The sequence below is a fragment of the Kryptolebias marmoratus genome, linkage group LG24 (assembly GCF_001649575.2).
Source record: "Kryptolebias marmoratus isolate JLee-2015 linkage group LG24, ASM164957v2, whole genome shotgun sequence".
Classification (NCBI taxonomy): Eukaryota; Metazoa; Chordata; class Actinopteri; order Cyprinodontiformes; family Rivulidae; genus Kryptolebias; species Kryptolebias marmoratus.
This window is the reverse complement of record NC_051453.1, coordinates 10,473,868-10,499,088: the sequence shown is the minus strand read 5'-3', so window position 1 is coordinate 10,499,088 and position 25,221 is coordinate 10,473,868. Positions and strand designations below refer to the sequence as shown.

At 39.2% G+C, this 25,221-nt stretch overlaps 2 protein-coding genes across 2 annotated transcripts; one reads left to right on the top strand and one right to left on the bottom strand.

The window, feature by feature from the left end:
- The first annotated feature begins 622 nt into the window (after positions 1-622).
- On the top strand, positions 623-2,894 carry LOC108230648 (kelch-like protein 23). Its single transcript, XM_017407053.3, has 3 exons — positions 623-1,592; positions 1,745-2,156; positions 2,286-2,894. The coding sequence occupies exons 1-3, from the start codon at positions 692-694 to the stop codon at positions 2,587-2,589; spliced, it is 1,617 nt and encodes a 538-aa protein (XP_017262542.1). The 5' UTR covers positions 623-691; the 3' UTR covers positions 2,590-2,894.
- On the bottom strand, positions 2,882-16,137 carry LOC108230657 (ceramide synthase 2-like). The gene is made up of 11 exons (XM_017407062.3): positions 16,053-16,137; positions 15,124-15,300; positions 13,315-13,432; positions 10,868-10,986; positions 10,693-10,750; positions 10,495-10,545; positions 8,281-8,373; positions 6,443-6,571; positions 4,955-5,061; positions 4,683-4,839; positions 2,882-4,607 (listed from the first exon to the last, which is right to left on the bottom strand). Exons 2-11 carry the CDS (start codon positions 15,297-15,299, stop codon positions 4,395-4,397), a joined length of 1,221 nt encoding a protein of 406 aa, XP_017262551.1. The 5' UTR covers position 15,300; positions 16,053-16,137; the 3' UTR covers positions 2,882-4,394.
- Positions 16,138-25,221: the final 9,084 nt, after the last annotated feature.

Below are 25,221 nucleotides of genomic sequence, written 5' to 3'. Positions count from 1 at the left end.
TAGGTTCTTTCTAACTTTGTATTTAAACTAAGTTTTGATTTTTATTGTGAGCATACACACACGTAGAATATCAGTACTTTTCAAAGTAATCATATTTAACTTTGTAACTATTTTGAATACAATACTTCTACCTTATGTTCGATATAAAAAAATCCATAAAAGCATAAAATGTGATAACATTAGAGAGTCCACACACTCTCAGCCCACAGTTGACCTCTATACAGTATGAAGGGGCCCCTCTCCCACCGCCTCAACGACTTCATGACCTCCAAACCCAAAATGCACTGTCTTCGGAGCCTGAGGCGAGGGGTAAGTGTGTGTGTGTGTGTGTGTAGCCCCCCCTTCACAACACACAATTACACACAAGGTTTTTGTAGCACCTGACTGGTTGAAGCTAAAAAAATTACAATAGGAACAAAAATCACAACATCACAACAAACAACAATAAAACATAAACGTTAGACAGGAGCTGACTCCCGCTGTTTTCATAAATGATCTGTCATATTAAACCAGCTCAGTCATGGCCCTCACGTCACTACTATTAATAAACCTAAACTGCACACCAGTTGGTATGTTGTGAAGCAGAAGTGGGTCAAGACACTTGGTGTGGCTATTTGTTGTGACATTGCCTGCAGGGTGAAGCTGAGCTGAAGCACAACACCTCTCCTCGAGCCAGTAAACAAAACAGGACATGGACGATGAATCTGCTTTGCATGTAAAGGACTCAGAGCCTGATCTAATCCCTGATACCACCCTACGGGTAGGAGGAGAGAGCTTTTATGTCAACCGTGAGCACTTGGCCTTCCAGAGTCCATACTTTAGGGCTCTCTTCTTTGGCTGTGGTGTGGAGAGCAACAGCAGGCATGTGGAGATCAAAGGTGTGGTTCTGCAATATTTTAAAGTGCTGATGGAATACAGCAAGACACACAGCCTATTTTTGGACAGAGAAAATGTTCTGGGGATCCTTGAGACTGCAGATTTTTTACAAATGGAACAAGCTAAACTTCTGTGCTGCAAGTTTCTCGAGCGTGAGCTGCATCTCAGCAACTGTTTGGGAATGATGGCCTATGCCTGGCAGCTTGGCTGTACTCAGTTATACACTGCAGCGCGTCAGGTGGCACTCACACACTTCTCAGCAATCTCAGCACTAGAGGACTTCTTGTATCTTTCCAAAGAGTCATTAGAAAATCTACTTGCCAGCGATGACCTGGCCCTCTTTAAAGATGACCTAGTCCTGGAGGCCACCCTACGCTGGGTGTCGTTTGAGCCTAAACGAGAGGAAAACTTCCTGGAGCTTGTTGAGCTGGTGAGGCCTGAGTCTCTCTCTTTACCATTTATCTCCCGACTTTTGACCACAATGAAAAGCTCTGATCCCAGAGCCAGGCTCATCAGCAAGCTCAATGAACATTTCCCAGCATCTTGGTCAGTGGGAAGGTCAATGAGGAGGATCAGGGAGACACTCTACGTCCTGGGTGGGCCTCATGATCAGGAGGAACAGGCACTGTATCAGTTTCACCCTCAGAGTGGACGATGGCAGAGCTGTGCACCTCTGCAGAGGAAGAACCTAACTCAGTACTCAGTTGCTGCAGTGGGTAATGATTGTGTGTCAAATTATGTTATAGTCAGACAATAGTTGTGGCTTAATTGTTTCCCACTCATCTGTATTTAATTCCTACATAATGTTTTTTAAAAATGACCAGATGTTTTTTCAACAGCATATTTTCTATATTTTCTCACTGCTTAGGTGACAATGTGGTTGTGACAGGGGGCTACTTCCGGGACGTGCTGTGGTACAGTGTGGATTGGGTCAGGATCTATGAATGTGGGAACCAGCGCTGGTTGGATGGGCCGGCCCTGCAGAAGTCCAGACACAGCCACTGCTCTGTAGGTCTGGATTCAGCTCTGTATGTTCTGGGTGGCAGTATGGACGAATGCCTTGTGGCTGATGTGGAAAAGCTGGTCCTGGGGTCAGAGGACGGTTGGGAGGGACTGAGCCCAATGGTCAGGGCAGTGGAAAGGGCAGCGACTGCAGCTGTGGGAATGTGTATCTATGTAGCATGCGGTCTGGATGAAAACGGAGATGTGTATGCTGGAATTCAGAGGTACGTGGTGAAGAAGGATCAGTGGGATGTTGTCTCCTATTCTCCATTTCCACGGTGAGTGAATCTTTGGGAATTTATCAGCTCATTTTTCTAACATGGCCTTTTGTTCCTGCAATTTGTTATAGAAAAAAACAAATTAAATTCAAGCAGAAAATTTGATCTGATTTTAAAACTCTCTTTAAGATATGACCTGGTTGCCACTGAGCTCAACGGTGCTCTTTACCTGTTTGGAGGCCAAGCGCTACGTTTTGACATAGAGACGGATGAATGGACTGTGCTAGAAGAAGAAACTCTGGAGACAAAGTTCTTCTGTGGCTGCACCACAGTGGGAGGTCAGATCTACCTGGTCAGTGAGAGGAAGAGTAACAAAGCTTTCCAAAACATGTTGCTGCTGGACCCCTACATAGACACATGCATAGAGATAAATGATGTCATGCCCTGCCCCGTTCCCCTCAGAGGATGCGTCACCATGAGAATGATCACATAATGTCATTTGGCTGAATAAAATGCAAAGTCTTCTTCTATTATCTTTATTTATATGAATCAAAAGTGCCTTAAACTGAGTGTGAAACTCGTTTGTCTCATTGAATTAAAAGATGATAAACTTTTATTTACACCAACTGAATAATCACATTTCAAACTTCAGTGCGAACTTATTAAACTTTATTAAAACTTATTAACAAGTCACACAATAAACAAAAACATCCATGTGCACTCATTGCATAACAGTCAAATGTAACTTTAATAAAAACCTAACATTTCTCCAGCTTTTTAATATCTTTTTTTTTTAAACAAAAACAACAATATTCTATTGGGGTTCTCTATGTGCCATTCAGTGGCTCAGCCCTTTTTGTTTTCAATTCTACTTTATATTTATAATCTTTCTAGTTCTGTCACAAAAGTCAGAAGATGTGAAATATGTGCACACTGGCAGCAGCCACTCAATTCAAGGAGCTCTCATAGGCAAACTACAGAATGCCACAGTGAATAACAGTGGTTTTTGAACAATGTCTGTATTTGTCTGCAACAACCTATTTCACTGTGCCCCAGTGTGCTGGACAAATAAGTGCCTTATATTATCAGTAACTAACACAAAGTCAGTTTATTCACCTGAAAATATGCCACATTTCTTAAAGAAACCTCTATCTGAGACATGAAGCCATGAAACATTTCACTAATGCCCAACTATGTACAGGTTTTTCATGACTTACCTGGGTCACTACAGTATGTTTTTTTTTTTATTCATATTTTTGTCTAGTTAGATTAACCACTTGAGCACACAGATTTCAGACTGAGTTCCTGTGGCAAAACCGTGGGAAAAAAACAAAAAAACAGCAGCGTAAGGCACAAAACAAAACTCTAGTGGTGCAAACGTCACCAATATAACTCTTCGGGAAAATCGTGCTGTCAGTCACAGTTTTATAGCAGGTAGGAACAAGAGACAAACAAAACGCAAATATGGTTCAAGTCCATATTTCAGTTCAGCTTTTGATAAAGTCAAAAGAATCAGCAGATGTGTTATGTGCACACTCTGACGGTATATATGTTTTTGCACACTAGGGAGTGCTATATCTATTCTAGGACATGAACCTGAACACGAGGAACTTAATTAAATTTAACTTAAAAGTTCCTATGGAACTTCTGCAGGAGTATTTTATACTGCGCCACAGATTATAAACTTAAAATAAGTTGTTATGTAAAAGCTTCATAAAATCTGGTTTATGAACAGAACACTACAACCAGTGTTTCAAATAATCTATGTACAAAGAACTATCAAGCTGTTAGCGTAAATTACAAAGAAATTCTAGGCTTATTTTTTTATGTTTAAAATATACCACATATTACTGGACAGTTTGTTTTATAATAGAAAAAAAATAGTTATTTAAAAAAAAAGCAAGTCTGAAGATGAATTCAATTTAGCCTTTCCTTTCAATATTTACAAACCAGATGGTAAAATAAGATGACAAAGAAAAACTGCATAAATATAAAATCTACCCAAACTACAGCTAGACATAAACTTTCTTGTTGTTTTAAGATTAATTTTTGAATTTTCTAGAGATTTGATGCCGTCCCCTCTTTGCCTCACTGGTTGTAAAGCCCTACAATCATCAGGGCTTCTTTTTTTGAAGAAAAGTAGGACGCAGAACTAACCTGACCTGAAATTGTCAGTGAACTGAGCTGAATGCACACAAGTCATGTGGAAGGTTTTAGTTTGTCTCCAGTAAGTGAAAGTAGATGTGACTATTTTCCTAGTGAGGTTTAGTAGATGCATGTGTGAGGGGAGCAGATCCACTATCTGGCTTTCGGCAGCCTGCTGTTAATATTCCTCTGGTTGGTCAGGTTGTTCAGGACACAGTTGTTAGCCAGCGATGTCCGTTTGGAGTTGATCGTCTCCTCCTTTTGCTTCCAGTTGCACTCGTCTCCTTCATCCTCTGGTCCCTCGCCATCTTCTTCTTCGTTGTCGTCCTCCTCACTCTCCAAATCGCTACGCTCATCTCGCTCAACCTTTAGAGAAAAGTTAAAGGTTACGAATGATTCTTTAAATCTGCAGCTGCTGTTTGCTGATTTAACGGCACTCACCTTGCCCTTGAAGACAAACTTGAAGACCATCCTCACAATGAGGTAGGCCCAGAAGATGTGCAGCACTTGTAGCACTAAGAGCAGAACGTTGAAGAAATAATAACCAAAGAATGGCTGGAAGAACTCCATAGACACCACCATGGTTGTGTGGATAATTCTGCAAAACAAAAAGACGTGTGAAAAAAACCCTTGTAGTTGACATTTTCACTAATTATCACAAATCCTCGTTAAATTGAAAGCAGCTGATTAACCAGCCTGATGTTCAGTCTCACCTGATAGGAAACACCACGAGTCTTGTAACCAGGAAGACAACAGCAAAGACGACAAACAGGGAATCACACGTCCTCGTCCACACTGCATAGTGAAACATCTTGGCAGACTTGTGAAAAAAAGAAGACAAAAGTACATTTTATTCATTCAAGTTAATCTGATAGGGACATGCAGTATATACAGTCTGTGTTTCTACCGCTGAACTGTAGATGAACAAAGATACATCAGTGGACTAAACTGTGATTCTGCAGAACATTGTATCAATCTGTTCAAAGAGCTGCTAGATTTGCCATGAGCGCTTTTTAGGAAAAGGTTGCTGAAAGGATCTTAAAGGTTGTTTACTTGACAAGGAAAAGCAGCGTGGCATTCACTGCTGAGTTTGAGTTTTGTCAGATGTTCAAGCGGCTTCTACCCAACAAAGCTGCTCTGCTTCCTCTTGGCTCAGCGTTGGAAATTCTAACCCCTGACGGGAGGCGAGCCAATCATCAGGCTTTTCCAAAAGAGGCCGTTTCAAGTGGGCTCTTTACAAATGCAGATGATTGTGGAAACTTGTTCAGATAGTGAAAAGAGTGAATACAAAGCAAGCCAATCAAAAAGAGGAAAGACTTATTAAATAGAGTCAAAGAAAGTCTAAAATTAAAATAATTACAACATACCAGCATGTGCAAAGCAGAGTCAGCATGCTTCTTATTTTCTCTACCAGCATGCTTGCCTGTAACGTATCTTTTCTGGGTGTGGATTGGGACTGGCAAGGTGCAGGTGCAGGAAAACAACTGGCTATAAAATATTTAGTTTGTATTTTCTAGTTTCCACTCCACCCTGACTTTAACAATTTGTGGTAACATCTAAAAACGTCAGACTTATACAAGAAGTTCAAATACAAACTTTAATCACACAGAGCAGTATTCTTAAACATATAAAAATCACATAATTTATATGTCTTCTGATGCTGAAACTAAAGATCAAATCGGATTTTACTGTTGGAAACAACACTTATGGTTATTTTCAGAGGCCAGTCATTGTGGTGTAAACCCTGAGGTAAAATGACAAGTTTTTCATTGTTCCTCAGCTCTGTGACGACACTGACAATCTTTACTTTCAGATCTTATCAGTTACATCTCAAATTATCAGTCAAATCAAACTAAGGATGAAAAACTAATTGTATCGCTGACAGACTTAGGGAGTTAAACAGCTAAACTCGTTCTGCATATTCCTGAAGACACCTAGATATTTTTAGGAGATTTCTATAAGCCACAACACGTCTGTGTGTGTTCTGCTCACTACACACTGAATGTAGGACTGTGATGTCCAGAGGTTAATTGTAACCTTAGTTAATATCTCATTCAGAGTTTCATCTTCCTTTTTGCTTTGACTTACAAAACAAAAGTTCCATAAATACATTTGCATCAACATCACAGGGGTCGTGCACGAAAGAAAACAATACAATCAAATGACTCAGCTTTCACTTTTACTCATGTATCATGTTTCACCTCGAGGAGGAAGTCCGAAGAATCGTGCACCAGCATCACCAACAAGCCGACCCTCACATAGTTGGCACAGTAGGAGAAAGCTATAAGAAATAAGGTGGCGATATGATGAACCACCTGCTCCTTGAAATCCTGGAACATCATGCACAGAAGACACAAAGTTAAAAACAGAAACTGAACATCTTTACATCCAAGCAAAGGAAACTAAAACAAAGATTCTGCCTAAAACTTAAGAAACCCTTTTGGATGTTTTCATGAAAACTTAAACACTGACACGCAGCCAGAACTTTACGTTTCCTCTTTAAAAAGCAAAAAAAGTATATATAAATATATATATGCATATAGGTACAACTGTAACTTGATTTTACCACACAATGTAACCAATTAGGAATTTCTAATATTGTTGACTGTAATCAAACTTTCAATGATATATATATATATATATATATATATATATATATATATATTCAACTTTGGCCTAAACTTCTACTACAGATGAAAAAATTCTGCAACATTTAGATTTGAAATGCGAGCACACACAAAATGCACAAAGTTATAAAGCAATACAAGATAATCCATCTTATAAACTGTAAAAAGTTTAATTTTTTTTTTTTTTTTTTTTAAATTTATTCATTTCATTTAAAGACAAAACAAATGCTATAAAAAAAAGAAAAAGAATATACAAATACAAATAAAATGAAAGGTAGCAGAAGAAGAAAAAAAATTCTTATTAATATCTGCCCCTTTTTTCAAAATAAACAAATTCAAACAATGATAGTTTTCAAATAATAAAACATAACAACAAAAGGAAAAAAAAAGAAAAAAGAAAACATCAACTCCTTCTTGTACAGCAATTCTTATGATTGCACATTATACAATTGTATATGTTTTCAACAACTTGACTTTTATCATTCTCTTAAATATATCTATCGAGCCAGCATTTTTATATTCACTTTCCAAATTATTCCACAATCTTATACCTTGTACCGAAGTACATCGGTCCTTCAAATTTGTTCGAATCTTAGGCTTTACAAACATCTCTATACCCTTAAGATTGTAATTACTTACTCTCTTAACAAAGTATACTTGCATATTAAGAGGTAATAAACTTTTATGAGCTTTATACATAACCTTCAAAATATTGTAATCAACCAACTCATAAAATTTCAATAATTTCAACTGACAAAATAAAGCATTTGATGGGTGACTGAAATGTTTTCTGGTAATACATCTTATTGCTCGTTTCTGTAAAATGTAAATCGGATTTGTAATTGTTTTACATGCTTTCCCCCAGACTTCAATACAGTAAGTCAGGTGTGGAGCAATTATTGCATTATATAACATAAATAAAGATTTGTCATGAAATAAGTCCCTTACTTTGTACAATACTGCTATGGATTTGGCTATTTTTGTTTTTATGTAATTTACATGGGGTTTCCATGTCAGCTTTTCATCAATGATAACACCCAAGAACTTAACCTCATTGACTCTACAGAGCTCAACATCATCAACTTTAAAAGGAAGATCGATAGCTTTATTTCGTTTACTAAATATCATATAATTCGTTTTATTCAAATTTAATGATAATTTATTTAGTTTAAACCAAGTTTGTATCTTAATAAATTCTATTTGTATCATCTCCATCATTTGTTCTATGTCTTTTCCTAAACAGAAAAAGGTAGTGTCATCTGCAAATAATACACATTTAAGAAGCCCAGACACATTTACTAAATCATTCAGATATAAAAGCCTGATATTAATCAGGCTGAAGAGAATATTTTGGATTTGGTTTATATGTTTTCTTCTTAACAGTGTTGGTGGTGTGCACTAGTCAGGCTCACCTTTCGTTTGACATCCACAGAAACACTCAGAAGCAGCGACAGATAGAAACCCATCTCCAGCATGTAGTACCAGTAATGAGTATCTGTCACGGCCTGCAGAATGAGAGGAAGAGAGTAAAAATGTGTCAACATTTACACTCAGGAGTGTTTTAATATCTGGCTTATCTGTGCAGACAGAGGAAGTCACACTGCACCGACCGCAGACAGAGACAATAAACACATTTTTGTGAAACAGTTAAAAAAACAATCAAGGGGAAACAGAGGCTGAACTGTTCATTAAAGCAAAGTTAATGTTGATGTCGGTCTATTTGCAAGAGAAAGATCTGGAGAGTGGTGGGTTAGACGTAACTGGATCCCCCAAAAGGAACCCCTATGTCTTGAACCCGTGGTTCCCCAAGTTGGGGACCACTGGACCACCCTCTGTGGGTCATAATCCATCACCTGATAGTCCATACATAAGTTCCAGCTATCAACTTGCATTTGAAAATGACTTTTTGTCATGTCATTCCCTATAATTGTCACAAAGAATAAAAACAGAAGTCCTAAGTTATTATAAATGGTATTGTGGTCAGGGCTGTGTTGTCATTAGGCTACATTTAAACTGGCAATACAAGCCTTGGTCACAATCATTTTGTTGGTTGGAAGCCAACTAGTTTGGGAACCACTGTCTGAAACTACTCACAGTTCTTACTGATCTGTGTGAGTGTATGAGAACATTCCTGCTTCAAGCATGTACAAGCCTCATTCTGCTCTGGAAAAAGACATGTTTTAGGGAAAGGAAGCTGTGGGTCTACTATCTCTAACAACAACAACAACAAGACTTGCAGAACATTCAACATTCACTGTTTGTAGCGCACAATAGCAGGAAGTGGACTGAGCCATATATTTAAGTTCTTTATTGCCACAACATTTCAGAAAAGGAAGCACAGTCAGAAACAGCGAGGCTTGCAGAAGCTGTAATCAGTCTCACTGCAGATACAGACACCTGTGGCTTTACGTTTTCCTCTCTCTAATGTTTTCTGTTTTAGGCCATGACCCAGGGTGGTTTCCACGAAGGAATGACGACATTCAGGAATACCGAACGATCGTTGAAACAGAACAGATATCGGCTTTCAAAGTCAGGGTGCAAAACGAACTCCAGACATACTAAAGCAGCATTCCTGAAAGAAGTGAAGGAATTTAGATTAACGTTCGCAGAAGGAAGAGGGCGTGCTAACCAATCTGTGCTGCAAATCTGAAAAGTGATGAGGACAAATCCTCCTTCACCTACTAAAGGCTTGGTTTTGTTGTTTCAGTTATTGTTCGAACACACCACATATATTAGTATTAAACCTACAGAGCTAAGATTTCTTCAAAAAAATTACTGCTCATAGTTCACTTAATCATAGAATTATTTCTCATGTCGTTATTTGTTAGCTTTTTTAAATAATTCTGTCATTAATCCCAGATATACATATACACAAATGAAAATATTGAAATATTTCTTTTGCACCACCAATGGTTTGTTCCCACTAAACTGGGGACAAATTAAAAAAAGGACAACCAATAAGATTTTTTCTTTCTGATAGATACTTTTTGTGACACATCCATCAGTCTAATATGACTGATTTGTAGCACAACTTCATTTTCTGTCCTCAGAAAGTGGATTTTTAAAAGCTTAACACAATTCTATGTTTATATCTGAATTACAGACAGGTTTAAAAGCTGGTGTCTAAAATTTGCATCCCATTCAACCTTTGCACACTTTTTTCTGGCACAAACCTTTTTGTTTATTTTACTGAATCAAACGAGTTTTAAGAGTTGCATTATTAATACTAAAGACTGCTAGCTTATTCAGCATTTGGCTCAATATGTCATCATTATCTTAAATAATCTTGAACAGATTTTTACAGCTTTAGTCAGCTGTTCTATCATATATATATATATATATATATATATATATACATAGAGAGAGAGAGAGATTCATGCAAGCTTACACTCAAATATGACCTCCCATTTTTACTCATAAGTGCTGAGCATCCCGTCTTTCTACTTATATAATTTATTTATAAACTGTACATACGCCATCAGTCAACATCTTTGTGTGTCTAAATGGCTAAACCAAAGGCAAACTACAAAATCAAAGGTTTATGTTTAACCCTACTGTAGAGGTGTGGAATATCAGGTTAAAGAATAAATGTAAACAAATGCTGTTTTTATTTTAATAATGCTTACCTGTTTGGGATAACCCCTCCAGCACTCGCTGTGATCCCAGAACCATGAAGTCTGAAATATTCAGGAAATATTTAAATATTTATGTTTTCTTTAGTCCAAACATCATCTGAAACTGAAACTAATACATTGGTATATGAAACAAATGTAAATCAGTGAAAGCATATGATTATTGTTTAAAAAAGTGAAAAATACGCTTACATTTATTAGTGAGCAGAGTCCTGCTCCGAATGATATTAGATAAAAGGCAAACCTCCAGCTGCACAGATAAAAATAACCACTATTACTTTGTTTATTTATTATTTTTAGTTAGACAGTTACTGTATGTGTGCATGCATGTTTTTCTTTTGCTGTTCAGATAAAAAGAAAAACTCACGATGCCTCGCAGAACTTTTTTGTGTTGCTGGGTCGGTCCTGGTTCCTTCTGTGTCTGAACCAGGTGTGGATTTTTCTTTGGGAGAGACCACACTGCTTCACCAAGCTCACCACTTGACTCTAAACATACAAAAGCAAATAAAAACGCAATATTTGAAATAAAATTTGCTGCTTTGACTGAACTGCCAACATGGAGCGCTCCTTCAAAGATACATGTGCTCAGTCTACACTTTAGTGCTCTGCTGATGATCAGTAACAGAGTACTCTCAGTGTGATGGAGTCTCTCTTTCTGCATCCTGATACTTTAAACGGGCTTCCATTACTGTTAAAAGGTCCTTGCTGGCTGAAACTTGATTACAAGGTTAAGAGTATACTATTCTTAGTTAAAACATGTACATTTTTTTTTGGCTACACTGTGTCACGTCTTGTTTATGCTGTATTAAAGGACAAAATGTCACATCATAATAATACCGCAATGTTCTTCATGTGAGTGTGTCATGCAAAAACTAACTGCATCTTCAAAGTAAATCTTTTGGTTCTTAGTTGTGAGTTGCCAAGCTCAAAAGAAAATCAGCTGCCGGTTCAGCAGAGGAGAAACAGAGGGTCTGCAAAGAAAGCCAGGGCACACAGGCAGTGAGGGAGTATGTGAATGGACATATCAAACACATGTACAGAGACAAGCACGAGGATAAACGCTCACTGAGCAGTAAAAAATTTCATTTGAGTTGTCAAGTCATGTCTTGTCCTCCTGACAGGTGCAACAGTGCGCCTGTCTGCACAGGAATGTCAGTGTTGCAATGCCAAATGAAACCAGTAAAAAGGTGGAGAAAGTCCAATTTAACCTGCATGTCTACACCTGCTGACTGATAAACAGATAAAAAATTTACCATCCACAAAGGGACAGTTTTACACCCATTAAATTATTCAGGCACTTCTCCTAACGTAGAGAGTAAATACCTGATCTGCTTGTTCTGATCAGCAGATTCACACAATGAAATGATTAATAAAAGACAACAAAAACAAACTGAGAGCATGTTTAGCTCAAAGCACCTGTAAGGTCAAACTGAACAAGCCAAGAAAATCTCAGCCGCCTGTGTACCAAATATGTTGCAACATAAGTGAAGCATGACCAATTCTACATCCATTTTTGGCATCCTCTGCAGCTCTGGCAACTTTGGTAAATGAGATCAAGTACAGTCAAAAACAAGCTAGAAAACAACAAAACAAAAGGAAGAACTGCCGATAAAAAATACACCTCCCAGTAAGCATCTAAAACGTTTGTTTGGTTTTACTTTCTGCCCTTTAGAATGACTTTTCCCTGCAGGACTTCCTTTTTTCTTACTTTTTACTTGTTCGAAGGACAGAACAAAAATGCCACAACATTGAGCTCCCCCCCCCCCATGATGTGGCCGCGCCAAACACATGTACAACTGAGCTTTTCTAAAAAGTGTCGGTACGTATCATCAGCTCATTTTCTGCAGTCATGTTTGCAAATCTATGCAAACTCTTGCAAAACAGGATGATACACAGTCACCGCCTCCGCCAAGGAAGTTATGTTTTCGGTCGTGTGTGTTTTTTTTGTCTGTTAACAAGATTAGTTACAATTTAATGAGCAGATTCTGATGAGATGTTTAGGAATTGTTGGGGCTGTCAAAAAACACAACGGATGAAATTATTACTATTTCTTTAATGATCTCATGGCTCGGCGAAGGGTTCGCGCTCTCCGAGTGCTTCTATTTTTTTATTTTTTTTTCCGGAGTACTAGAAACGGGTTTAACAAGTGGGAGCTTCTGTGTGGCAAGTCCAACAAACTTTGGCTTCAGCTCAGTGACGCACGTCTGCATAAGTTTGAAACAGAATCCTTTAATGAAATAGTTTTGTTTCTTTCAATCGTCACTGAAAAATGTGTTTGAAGCTCATCGGTAATTCTGAGCCTTAGAAAAATGAAATACATCTGTCTAACCTGCCAATTAATTCTAATACTATAAATGCTCAGTCAATATTCTATCAAATTGTTTTCTAATTTATCTGCATTCAATTTAATCTTTTCTGATAGTTGGAATTACTTGGTAACGTTTTAAACATTTACATCATTTACAATCATGTGTATTGCTCATGCAGCCTCCATCTATTTGAATGTAGGTATAATCAGGTAGAGCTTTCTCAGTACTGCATAAAAATGAGTGTATCCAGATGGTTAAAACCTGTGGAAACACACCACGGTCTGGAGGAAGATGGATATATGTGTTGTTGTATGTGGGACTGAAAACTGTTGCCTCCTACACCTCAGATCAGAGAGGTGCGACAGTACGGTAATTAGAGGTTTTTTTAATTCCAGACACAGTATAATGTCATCCGTCTTGTCCCAGATATTCATGTTTTCACACAGTGCAAGTCTTGTGTCTCGGAAAGATTAAACATTGAATCAAGAGGAGGAGGAATACCAACTTGTGAGGGTTGCCGACTGTTCTGTTTGTAGAAGGCCTCCAGTTTTGGGACGGGCGGGACACGAATCCGAATCCGATCCTTCACACCTAAACATCTGCTGAAAGGGATTGCGATGAGCCTGAGTGGACAGAAAATGAAAGAGAATAACATAAGCGCTTTCTATACTGTAAACTCAATGTACAATAATTCTGTTTTGATACTGTATAATTCAGACGGGGAGAAGGTGCGATACCATCAGCAGCTGTCCAGTGTGCTGCTAATTCATTACAGTGTTGGGCACGGAAACAAGATACGTCATTATGCATCTCCTGACAGCTTGCAGAGCTGCATCTTTGGGTGTTTTGTGACATTTGGCCAGACAGCCTTTGTCATTAGCTCATATGGTATTAAAAGACACTTGATCTGAGTGTGTGTGAGTCAGAGAGAAGACAGACAGAGCACCGACAAAGAAGAAAAACAATAGGAAGGTTAGCGCAGGCAAGATGCTCTGATAAATGACTACGTGTGCACACATCTACAGTACAGACACGTGTGTAACTCTATCTCAGAGATAATCATCTGGAACTGGGAGCAGAGCGAAAGATCAGAGGCAACGAGAAGGTCAGTCCAGCTTTACACAGAGACACACAGTCTCTGGTTACAGGAATCTATACCACACACACATACGCACACCTATGCAGCTACATTAACACAGAAAGCAGCTGCAGCCTGAGGTGACTGAATGAAGACACGCCTCATCCACCGTCCATCTGACTGACTTGTGTGTCACAACAACCACGACAACACAGACGCCCGTCAAACCCAAAACACGCACAGGTGCATGCTGGTATTCAGTTTTTCTTATCATCCGCTCATCCATGCCTGCCTCTAACAAAGCTAATGTTACTACTGTGCTAATAGATTACCTCAGGAGGGCTAAAATAATGACCTACAAAGATCTAATTGAGCAACATGGGTGTTAAAGATAATATGGAAACTGGTGAGAGAAAGCGTGTAAAAACAAGTCTGTAAATTAAAGCAAGTGACTGCGTTCAGACAGCGACTGCAAAACAATCAAACTGGTTCTCTGACAGCCAAAAAGCATGTAAACAAATGATCCAACACCTCCATATGAACATTCAAAACATTTTTTGACGTCGATAGTTAGCTGATAATAAAGAAGTATCTGACAAAACACCCAAAAGATGATATAAAATAAGACAATAATATTCAATTTGCTCTAATTTTAGTAGTTTTTACAAGTAGCTTCAGAGATCTGTATTAAAAAGCATTTAACAACAAACTGTGAGGGTAACTTTAATGTAAAACGTTAAAAGCTTGTGAAGAGGAGCTAAAGCCAACTCCTGCTGATAAAATATTCAACACGCAGTTTTTACAGTCTCAGTGTTTCCTGCGCTTTATTCTCATACTGAAAGTTAAATAGTTGTGAATGGAAAAGTGTTTAAAGCTTGTCCAAGACACATCAGGAGTGTGGCGTAACACACACGGGTGGGAATTTACCTGAACAGAACAAACAGCACAACAGCCTTTGAGCATAAGATTGTTTGCATATTGCTCTGGTCCTAAACAGCTACAGAAAGATCCAAATGAATCCTTTCGTGTTTGTGCCGAGCACACGTGCCACATGAGGCTGAAAACGACCGTCAGCTCATAATGTCTGCCTCTTGCTGCATGTCTGACCTCCATACACAGAATCAGTATTAACGGGTGGAGGAGCTTTCACCCCTGAGTGACACTGGCAGCAGGTGCGGCCGCAGCATCCATCCAAAAAACTGTTTAGATCCATGATTTTGGGTGGGTGATTCTCACCTCTCGAAGACCCATCTGAGGACTATAAAGGCGAAGGCCAGTGGCAGGGTGTAGACGAGATCCCTGGGTAGAGGAAAGTGGCCCTCGTCTTCCTTCATCTCAATGTCCTGCCAGCCAATCCCGGGAGGAAGCCAGTACCGCTCCTGCCACAGCCACTCATTTAGCAGCGCCTCCATCCTGAGGAGAACAGAGGAGAGGAGAGGAAAGGAGGAGGCGTGAGGTGAACAGTGTCTCATACATGTGTGCTGAACTCCCAAACACCCACAACAAACAAAGTCATTCATCCTTTCTCATAGGATTACTCCAGGATTATTTACTCCACTGATTGTGACTCATATATTGGCCCATTTCATATAAACTGCTGATATATAGAATGCAGAATGAGTGATAAAGTGTCATCCTGCTGCTCCCCAAAACCCAAATACACCCGGTGTCCAGGAGCAAACATTAACGTGAATACTGCAGGCTGTTCATGATATGTCTGGGCATCCTTCGACATTGTAGCGGCGGTCTTTGTGAGCCACAGCCCGAGAACGACAAGTTATCTCCACATTTATTACGATCCATGTGCGCACAGAGGCGAACAGAGACTCCCATCAGGCCTGCGCGGACTGCGGCTCCATCAGTGAACCGGCCCGGCGCACTGAGCGCGAGCGCGTACCTGTCAAACTGCGACACACCTACCGCGTCAGGAACAAGCGATCACAGACATCTGGTCGAGGCTTTAAAAAAATCACCACTTTTATTGTAATGAAACAACATTAAGTCTGTTAGCGGACACAGAGAAACCCAGCCCTCCCTCCTCTCTCTCTCTCTCTCTCTCTGATCCCGTCGAGCCGAGCAGACATTTTTATTTTTAATTTTTATTAAATGTATCGTTATTATTTTTTAAACTAAATAATAGTGTGGCTGCAAAACGCGGCGCCTACCTGTTCGAGCCCTCGTCTTGCGGATAAGGATGGAAACAACCAGCGGCTAATCGGGGAGGAGGGGGAAAAGGGGGCGGGGCTTGGCTTTTACGCACCACTCCTGACGACGGAAGGAGGCGCGCGCTGTCATCATTATCATCATCATCAGCAGCAGCAGCATCAAAAGCGTCCATGCTGAACCAACACATGTCAGAATGAGCTACATGTATACGTCTGTCACAAAGATAATATCTGCTCAAACTGTGTAGCTGAACCTTATAGAAAAACTCCAAACATGACACATTTTGACAAAAAGCAATAAGATTTATGGACCAATAAGGTGAGGCTTATATGATCAGCCGTAAGATGATGCATTTATTAGGGCCGGTGTCAGGCCTATATTAGATTTATTTGTCCCCCCAGTTTGTTAAAAACATGATTCTATTTAGTGTTCGGGTAGTGTTTATGTCTGACACTTCATTTGTCCATTTACCTCATTTATTTTTATTTGTTTGTCTCATTTATTAACCTCAAACAGCACAATACAGTTGTCATTGTCAGGCTCAAGGACTGAGACAGTAAAACATTAGCTAGTACCTCATGGTTCTTTATGCTACTTAAATCTTACACCAGTTGTCCTACTTAAATTAATACTCTGCAACAAGTGTGTTCCCACCATTTCCTTGGTGTGATGTGCAACCAGAAGATCTGCGGTGTGTCACTTTACTTTAAGTCACTTTACATGAAATAAAGCATTAACAAATAAGGATTAACCAGTGACATGTGCTGTAGTGTCATGTAAAAGGGGTATTTGTTTTAAAGTGATAGTTCAGATGTTCAGAAGCAGGGTTCTTTGTAAAGATTTAGAACAAATAATATCTTACCTGACTGCTGGGGATAGGCACCAGCTCCCCGCGACCCAGAATGGAGAAGTGGGTAAAGAAAATGGATGGATGGATGGATATCTTACCTGCTGTAGATAGCTCTTTGACTAACCTCTGTTAGAAAGACACAGAGTTTTATTTTGACCAAAGTGGATTGTTGCTGCGTCAAAACAACTTCAATCTCAAAAACGTATTTTATGAATGTTTAAATCAGGTTAAATTCTTATGGCACAATTGTTTACATATAATTCTATGGTCATATATAGGCACAAATAGCAGTAGGGGCAGCTGACTGTGGCACCTTTGGCACGATTATTATAATATTTGTAATACAAAACTGACAGTGGTCTAAAGATTTTATGAGCCTGACATTTTTATCTACAGGCTTGTTGAAAGTCATGTCTTCAATGGCCTGAGGTTACATAATTCCCCTCTGAAGATACAAAGACTGCTTGGTAACACGTTTGTAATGCCTGCTTGATGCTCTGATGGGGCATCGAAAAGCAAATATAAAATTCAACATTTATAAATTAAAGTAATGTATTATTCTCTTCGATTAATGAGTTTTAGGCTCCCAGATTCCAGAGGGACTGTGTTTTCTCTGGATCTTTGATTATGTAACCCAAAGGTTTGCAGCAAAATATATATAGCACCAGAGCTATAAAACAGCAAGAAAAATGCTGAGAATAAAGAATGACTCTGCAAACTTGGCAAACCTTGCAGTAGTTAAAGTGATCAGACAGAGAGTGCCATCTATCGAGCAGGAGAAGAGCAAAACCAGCAAAACAAGTAAGAGAGCCACGTTCAAGGCGAGGCTCTCAACTTTACACCCCTCAGTCTGGGACAGCAGCGTAGCCGGGAGGAGAGGAATGTGGACAGGAAGCCAGCTCTTAGCAGCAGCAGTGCTTGCAGCTTTAAGCCTGGCTGAGCTGATATTAGCTGCTTAGGATCCTGGATGGAGTGCAGTCACGTTTCAGCCCAAGAGGAGGGGCTCCCTCAAGAAACATACACATTTTTCCCCCATGAGATCCTAAACTAACACTGTGCACAAGTGCAGAAACACACCTTCACATCCCAGGAGCTTTTTGCTGAGACTAATAAGCATCCACAGCAAATCTACCCCCGCAGCATGCTTAATACATTTTTTTCTTCTGTTTTGGCAACCACACTACAGTTTGTTTGACACAAGCTTTTATGACCACTCTTTTGTCCAACATCGCTCAGATAAATGTGTGCGCTGACAGTCCCTGTCATCTCATTTCTTTTGTCCTGTCAGGTGTTTTGTTGAGGCTGCAATGAAGTGTTTGTTCTCAGCTGGAAGACGGCAGAAGTAATCCTGTCATCACTTCCTCTGCGCTCTCTCTCCTTTTTGAAATTCCTTGCACTCTCCTCTGTTGTTTCTCTTTATTTTGCCTGTTAGTTTTTACTATCACACTCTGCAGCTCAACGCTCTTATAAAATACTCCAGAGCCACCTTTTATTAACACAAACTCTTTATTAGAAACAGGTGAAATTAACAGTTGATGTCCCCAAAAAACAGCGTTGTGAAGTAAACTTCATGACTGCCTCTGCTCTCTGACTGATTCCACTTTTTATCCAGCAGAGGGCGCCAGATATTGAAGTATAGCACATTCATACTGTATGAAGTATGTAAAGCATGTAAACATACATGTTGTCTAATTATACTCACAATAAAAAAAACTGTGCTCCATTTGCCACCGCTTTATGCCTTACACCAAAAAAATCCCACTTTAAAAGAAGTTATTTTTAAAATGTATGTACAACTTGCCTTTTAAGCATCCATTTTTCATTTTTTCATGAAATTTTAATTTTATTCTTGCAATGTTCACCCTGCCCACGATCCAGAAACCAAACAAAACAGCTGGAAAGGTATTTTATATAAACATGTTCTGCTGCTCAAAAACACCATAAGACATCATCTTACTGTTGGATCAAGCCCAATTCATAAAAAAGTCCAGTTTTTCATATTGTAGTTATGAATTTTAGAATTTGTTAACCTTATTTTTGTAAGACTTTGCTGTAAAACTAGAGCTCAGAAAAGCTGAGAAAACACTCCAAGATGTTGCCCACAATAATTATTTACAGATTCACTGTGCGATCATTATTAATCCTAATTTTCTTTCATTTTTTAGGGAGAAAATAACCTTAAAAGAATGCTCTGGATCTCTACAGCTACAAGCTTCATGACTGTGTTCATCTGTTACAGCAGAGATGTGTGTAAACATCATTATACTAGGGTGAGTCAGGAAGTTTAAATGTCAAGCATGAGGTCAGACACAAAGCCTTTCACCCACCTGTTTACAGCTTTAATTAACAAGCAAACTTTAAGTCAGAGGGGGGTATGTCATTGGTTATGTCCGGCTTGGATTAAGTCTCTTATTGTTCATGTCTGGAAGCATTTATAGGATCCGCAGGTCAAAAGATGTAATCTGCTGGAGAACAAACTAAAGTCGGTGTCTGACAACAAAAAGATGCTGCAACCAAGACTATTAGTTTTATAATTAGAAAAAGAAGAGGAAGCAGATGAACAAAGAAACACAAAATGCAAGAATAATTACCCCAGATTTAATTTAAATATCTACTGAAGCCATAAAAGTCATTTTTACTTGGATTTGCAGGTGCTTTCCTGATGCTGGGGTAAACAGAAACAGTGTTTCCTGACAGTGAACAACAAAAGAACAAAAAGCCAATTTATTTTACCGAAAACCTTTAAACAGACATAAAAACACATCCTGCATAACTTGAACCACATTTTCAGAGTAAGAGCATGAAATAAAAGAAAGACCGAATGAAAACCTGCTTTCATGAAAACTAATGGTGTGCATTTGTGACTTTGCCAACAATTTTGAGAGTTTATTTCAAGAAACAGATAAATTGTTAACTATGAAAGAAGGGCCTTGCCTCAACCACTGCTTTTATCTGACCTTTAATCAGACATTCAAAACAGTTTGTCCTCCTCCTCCCTGATGAGGACCATTACTTTTATTGTTACCCACTCCCTCCTGACTCTCTTTCACATTATCTCAAACTTTGGCTCCTCATCAAACCATCTCCATCCCATCAGAGATGGATGAGCGTTTAGATCAAGCATTTGATAAATTTGACATTTTAAAGAAGCCATGACACTTTCACGGAACTGCATTTCCTGTGACGTAACTGGATCAGAGCTGAGCGCCTGGATAAATACTTTTAATCTTCGATGCTGTAAATGCTGCGTGAGACGGTGAAGAAAGGCGTCGCACTTTCTGCAGCTCTAAACCTTCAGGAAGGAGAAACCAGGTGAATCTGAGCTGTAAAATTCTTGCTTTTAGCCTCTTCTTACCCAGCCAGAGCTTCACTAATGACCTGTCCTTACACATAACTGCTGCTTGGAAACCTTTGCTCAGGTTAAAGGTCACATGAGCACAAATATGTTCTTTTTAAAAGCATTCCTCTGTAAACTGCTTGTCTCAGTTTTATATATAACACTCTGATATTCTTGATATGTTAATATTTATTTTTTATTGACAAATTGTCTGAAGAGTGCAAGACAGAGGTAAAGGATCTGGGGTACAGATTAAAGCACGACAAAAGGCCTGGCCATCAAGATTCACGTTAATTTGACAGAAGGTTGATGAATACAGAGATGTGTGACAGAAATCAAGAGTTTATCGTTTTTCTGGACTGAGACATGTTTCTTCCAAGAAATTAACTGGTTTGTAGATTGGTTACATATATTAAGCGTCTTCACTTCTGCAGAAAACCTCTGGCCTGAAGCCTCACGCCGTCAGACCAGATGAATCTAATGTTTGTTTATGAGTTTTCAATAGTTACCAGATTTGAATCAACTCCATTGGGATTTGACTCAACAGTGAATCATTTCATTTGTAACTCATTCTTAATTTCACTCCTTAAGCAGGATTTGTTAACAAGAAGATAAATATAGAACATTCGCAGCCTTTGTGCAATTATTTGTGCATTCATGTATTTGGGAAAATAATGAAAAGGCTGAAGCTGTAAATCTGGAGTTCAGACAAGCAGGACATTCAGATTCTTCATTACTTGTTAAAGTTTGTTCACAATGTTCTGTTTATCTCCAGGTCTCAGGAGAGTTTAACTCAGTTTTTGTTTTGCTCAAATAAAAATACAACTTTTGTGAATTTCCCATCCTCCCCGGCTACCTTTACCTTTTGCCATCTTCATTCTGTAATATCTTCTTGAACAGCTGACGTGGCTCCAGACTTACTGATTACATAAGTGTCTGAACAAACAGCATTGATAGCTCCCTTTTGATAACCTCCCTTTTGGTCGTTTGAGTCTCCCTTCATCTCAGCGGCCTTCGGCTACGTCCCTTTATTTTACAGGTCAGGACGTGCACATCTGCATCTCCCCACCTCAGCTTCTCATTGTCTTCCAGTGACATCACCGAATTACAACAGCTACACATCTTTCATCTGCATTTTGGTAATGATTATCATTATCATACCACAGGTCTCTGCAGATGCATCATATTTGGCTGACTTCCTTCCCACCCTTTAGAAACATGGCAGCGGGAGGAGGAAAAGCCCGGCTCTGGTGGCTCCGGGACGTGCAGCCTGGAGGGCGGAGGAGGTGCTGGGGTGTTTGGAGGAGAATGGAAACTTGCTGAGACAATGTGGATCAGTTTACTCCGTCTGAGGACTGTGGTCACTTAACATACTCGGCCTTCTCTCATCATTATCATGTAAATAAACCTTTTTCATCATCTGATTCTTTGCAGGCATCATTTCCAAAAAGAGACACCACCTTTCTCTGTAACAACAACCCTTTCACATTATGTTTAAGCACAGCTATTTGTTCTGGCTGGTAATTAAGCTGTCTTCACGGTGTGCTGCACTAACGTCTCTCTGAGAGAAGATGGATCCCTGCAGAGCAGAACTCTCAGACAAACTGGATGGAGCAACTGGGGGAATCTATACACTAAATCTCTGTTTTCTTTGTTAGAGCATGCTAAAGTCATACAAATTAGCATTAATATAGTTCAGATTTTGACAAATAATCCTTGAAACTAAAAGCATCTACATTTTAGCGATGTGTTGCAAGTTAAAGCTTCAGAATATTCACAACGTTATCTTTGCAATAAATCTTAGTAGCACGAATGAACTCTTACATCATGTGAAACTTAACAGTTCTGTAGATGGGAAACTAGCCAGCTGTATTTTAAAAAATCACTCATCACAATGTAAATGTTTTTCTACATCTGCTCCCATTACATACACATCCTCCAGTTTTTAGAATATAATGTGGTATGCACCAGCTGCTCATGCTTTTCCAGTCACTTCTCTCATTTTCCACAATTAATTTCCATCTGAACGTTTACCAGCTACGCAGCTTTTATTCAAGCAGACAGCTTTTATCTGTTAAAGATGGGGGTCAAATTCTTAAATCACTAAATCAGCCTCATTCTGAAACAGTATCCTGGTGTATGAGACTAGCAGTGTCCTTCTGCACCCTGATGTAAATACAAGTCTTCCCTTTTGCTTTTCCACAGCTCTGGCTTTTCTCTTCATCCCGTTTCACCTTCCCAAGCTCCATTCCTCTCGTCTTCTAGGTTCCTGACCCCTGCTGGGTATAAAACCTTCAGTGGGTCCCCTTTTAGGAATTTGCCCTATATCTTCAGAGGTGGGGCTTGTAGCTGTAAATCACATGACCAGTATCAGGGTATAGCCATAATGAAGACGGACGTGCTGGCGAGGGAACAGCCAGCAGGAGTCGCATTCCTCAGGTCGCTCCTTCAATTATGGTGATCACTTACACATATCCACCATACTCATCACTTTACCACATGTTTCACTTCAGTATCAGTGACGTTACTCTTAATTTAACCTCTTATAAACTGTATAGTGAGCCTTACATCAAACTCTTTACCTATTTGCTTGTGTTTTGTCTACTTACCTTCTACAAAAAGACATGAATCGAAGAGACTTGGAGGTAAGGAAAGAGTATGACACCACATTCTGCTATTTTATGAAAAATCTCTCCAATATTTGTGCAGGGAGTGGAGGTTTTATGTTTGGTTAGTGTCCTCTATGCTAATCAGGTCAAACAGAGAACTGTTGTGGCAAAGCCTGAAAAATCACCAGCCTTCAAGTAGTCCCAGATGCTCGAGACCACGTTCCACAAACTTCCTCACCGAGACCACACACTTCCACTATCACATATTTGCCCCCCCTTTCTTCCAGTTAACATTACAGGGAACCTGATTATCAAGGCTATGTTTCAAAAATGTCTCTCACAGCCTTGAAACGACAAAAATTCATTGAACCACAAAAAAACAAAAGACCTGACAGCGGAGAGACCTCACAGCCTCTTTCAAGAGTTCACAGAGTCTGCCTAAAAAAGACACACAAAGCGTCAAATATTGACTCTTTTACAGTTCCTCGTTGTTGGGCTGGAGGACCAAACAGCTGGACGGACACAGTTCTGTCTTTCATCGTGACAGCCCCTCCCCTCCTGCCCTCCAGGCTCTGTCTGCTTATGTACCAACAGAGCTGCTTTCTCCATGTGGGGGGCCCTCGGCTCTTCAAAGGGACTCTGTGTCGGATCTCCACTGGGGTGACAAGCAGCTATATGGCCCAGCTGAGCAGGACTGCACTTGTCTACGCAGAGGAAACACATGTTGGAGATGGCGTGTGAGCAACTTCTGGTTTAGACTGAATTAGAAAGAAAGTAATTGATACATTAAAAAAGAAAAGAACCTTCTTGGGTGCCCAGGAAGATAGAATGTCCTATAAAATCTCTGTAAAATGGAATATGATGGTTTATAAAATAATTTAAAACTCCATTTGGTTGAATAGTTTGAAGGTGTATTCATTTTCCATTGATCAACACGTTTAAAATAACTCAAACAGCAATTTACCTTAAATGTTTTGTAATGCAAACAAAATGTCAAACTTAGAACTAATTACTTTATTTGACAGCAGATCAATGACACATTTAAGTATGAAAGAAACAAGAGAAAATGATTAATAAGACATAGAACATTTGTTCAATATGCAAAAGGTTTAAAGCAAATTTCAATGTTGCAACATGAAAGTAAAACTAAAAAGGAGTCAGAGCAGATTTGACTTTGAGACCAAAGCAGTAGGATCAGCAAAAGGGAGACATAGAAAGACAGAATTTTGTGGTAATTTAATAATGTAGAAAAGAGTTGGTTACTTGATGCTTTTAATTCAAACTGACTGTCAGAAAAAAAGCATAATAGTTGTGGCTTTAGCCTTGAGTTTGAGTATAAGCAGACTTTTGTGATGTGACCATTTGTGAATGTAAGCAGTTCGGAGTGTGAAAACCGACTCGTCATTTCCTCAGATCTCTCCCTCTTGTTGCTACAAATGTTCAACTCTGTGTTTCTCCTCAAATCCCCCCTTTTACTTTGGTTTGTGTAAAAGTCCTGGGTGGTCCATTGATCTGAGGCTTTAATAGGCCTCAGAGCTTACCAGTGTCTTATAGAGATGGAGGTTTGACTCTAAACAAATGTGTCACAGATTGACGTGACTTCATTTTCACATAAAAACAGATGAGACACTTCTGTTGAGTTGTTTTATTAGAACTTGTACAGTATGTGCTCCCTTCTTTGGCACCTCTTTTATGCATGCTTACACCACAGGATCTGCCATTTTAGTTATGTTCAGTGGAAATCTTGCAGCCAAACACGACACAAACATGAGGCAAGACTACAGTCAGGCAGGATGTTTGAAGCATTTAACTATATTTTTCTTTAAACTGTCTTATCATTACAATGAAGAGAACAGAATGGACCATTGCACCCGCATTATGAGAGAAAAGATTTGCAGTATGTACTATATTACGCACTATACTGTACACACTAGAAACTGCGGGATAAAAACAATCCACATTTGGCCCAAATCTGACCCATCACCAAGCCAGCACTGGGTAGTTTGAACTCAGAGGGTTGGGTTATCAGTTTGACCCAGCATACTGGGTTAAGTTTTTGTCCAAAAATTGGGCTGAAATGGTTAATTTGTTGAATTAAAGCTCCTAATAGGTTGAGTTAAAAAGAACAACCCAAAATCTGGGTTATTAGACAATTATAACTTGGATTGGTGTTAGTTAGCTGGCCTTAACCACTTTTAGCATCAGCTAGCTATCAACAACTAATGTTTCATTTATTTCAAGTATTTTAACAAAACTTACAAGTTGTTTTATTGCTGTTTACTTATTACACCTCTAAAGCAGAGATCCAGACAGGTTCGATTTGGTTAACTCTTGGCTTAAAATGGCAGACTAAAGAATGAAACAGCTCAGGT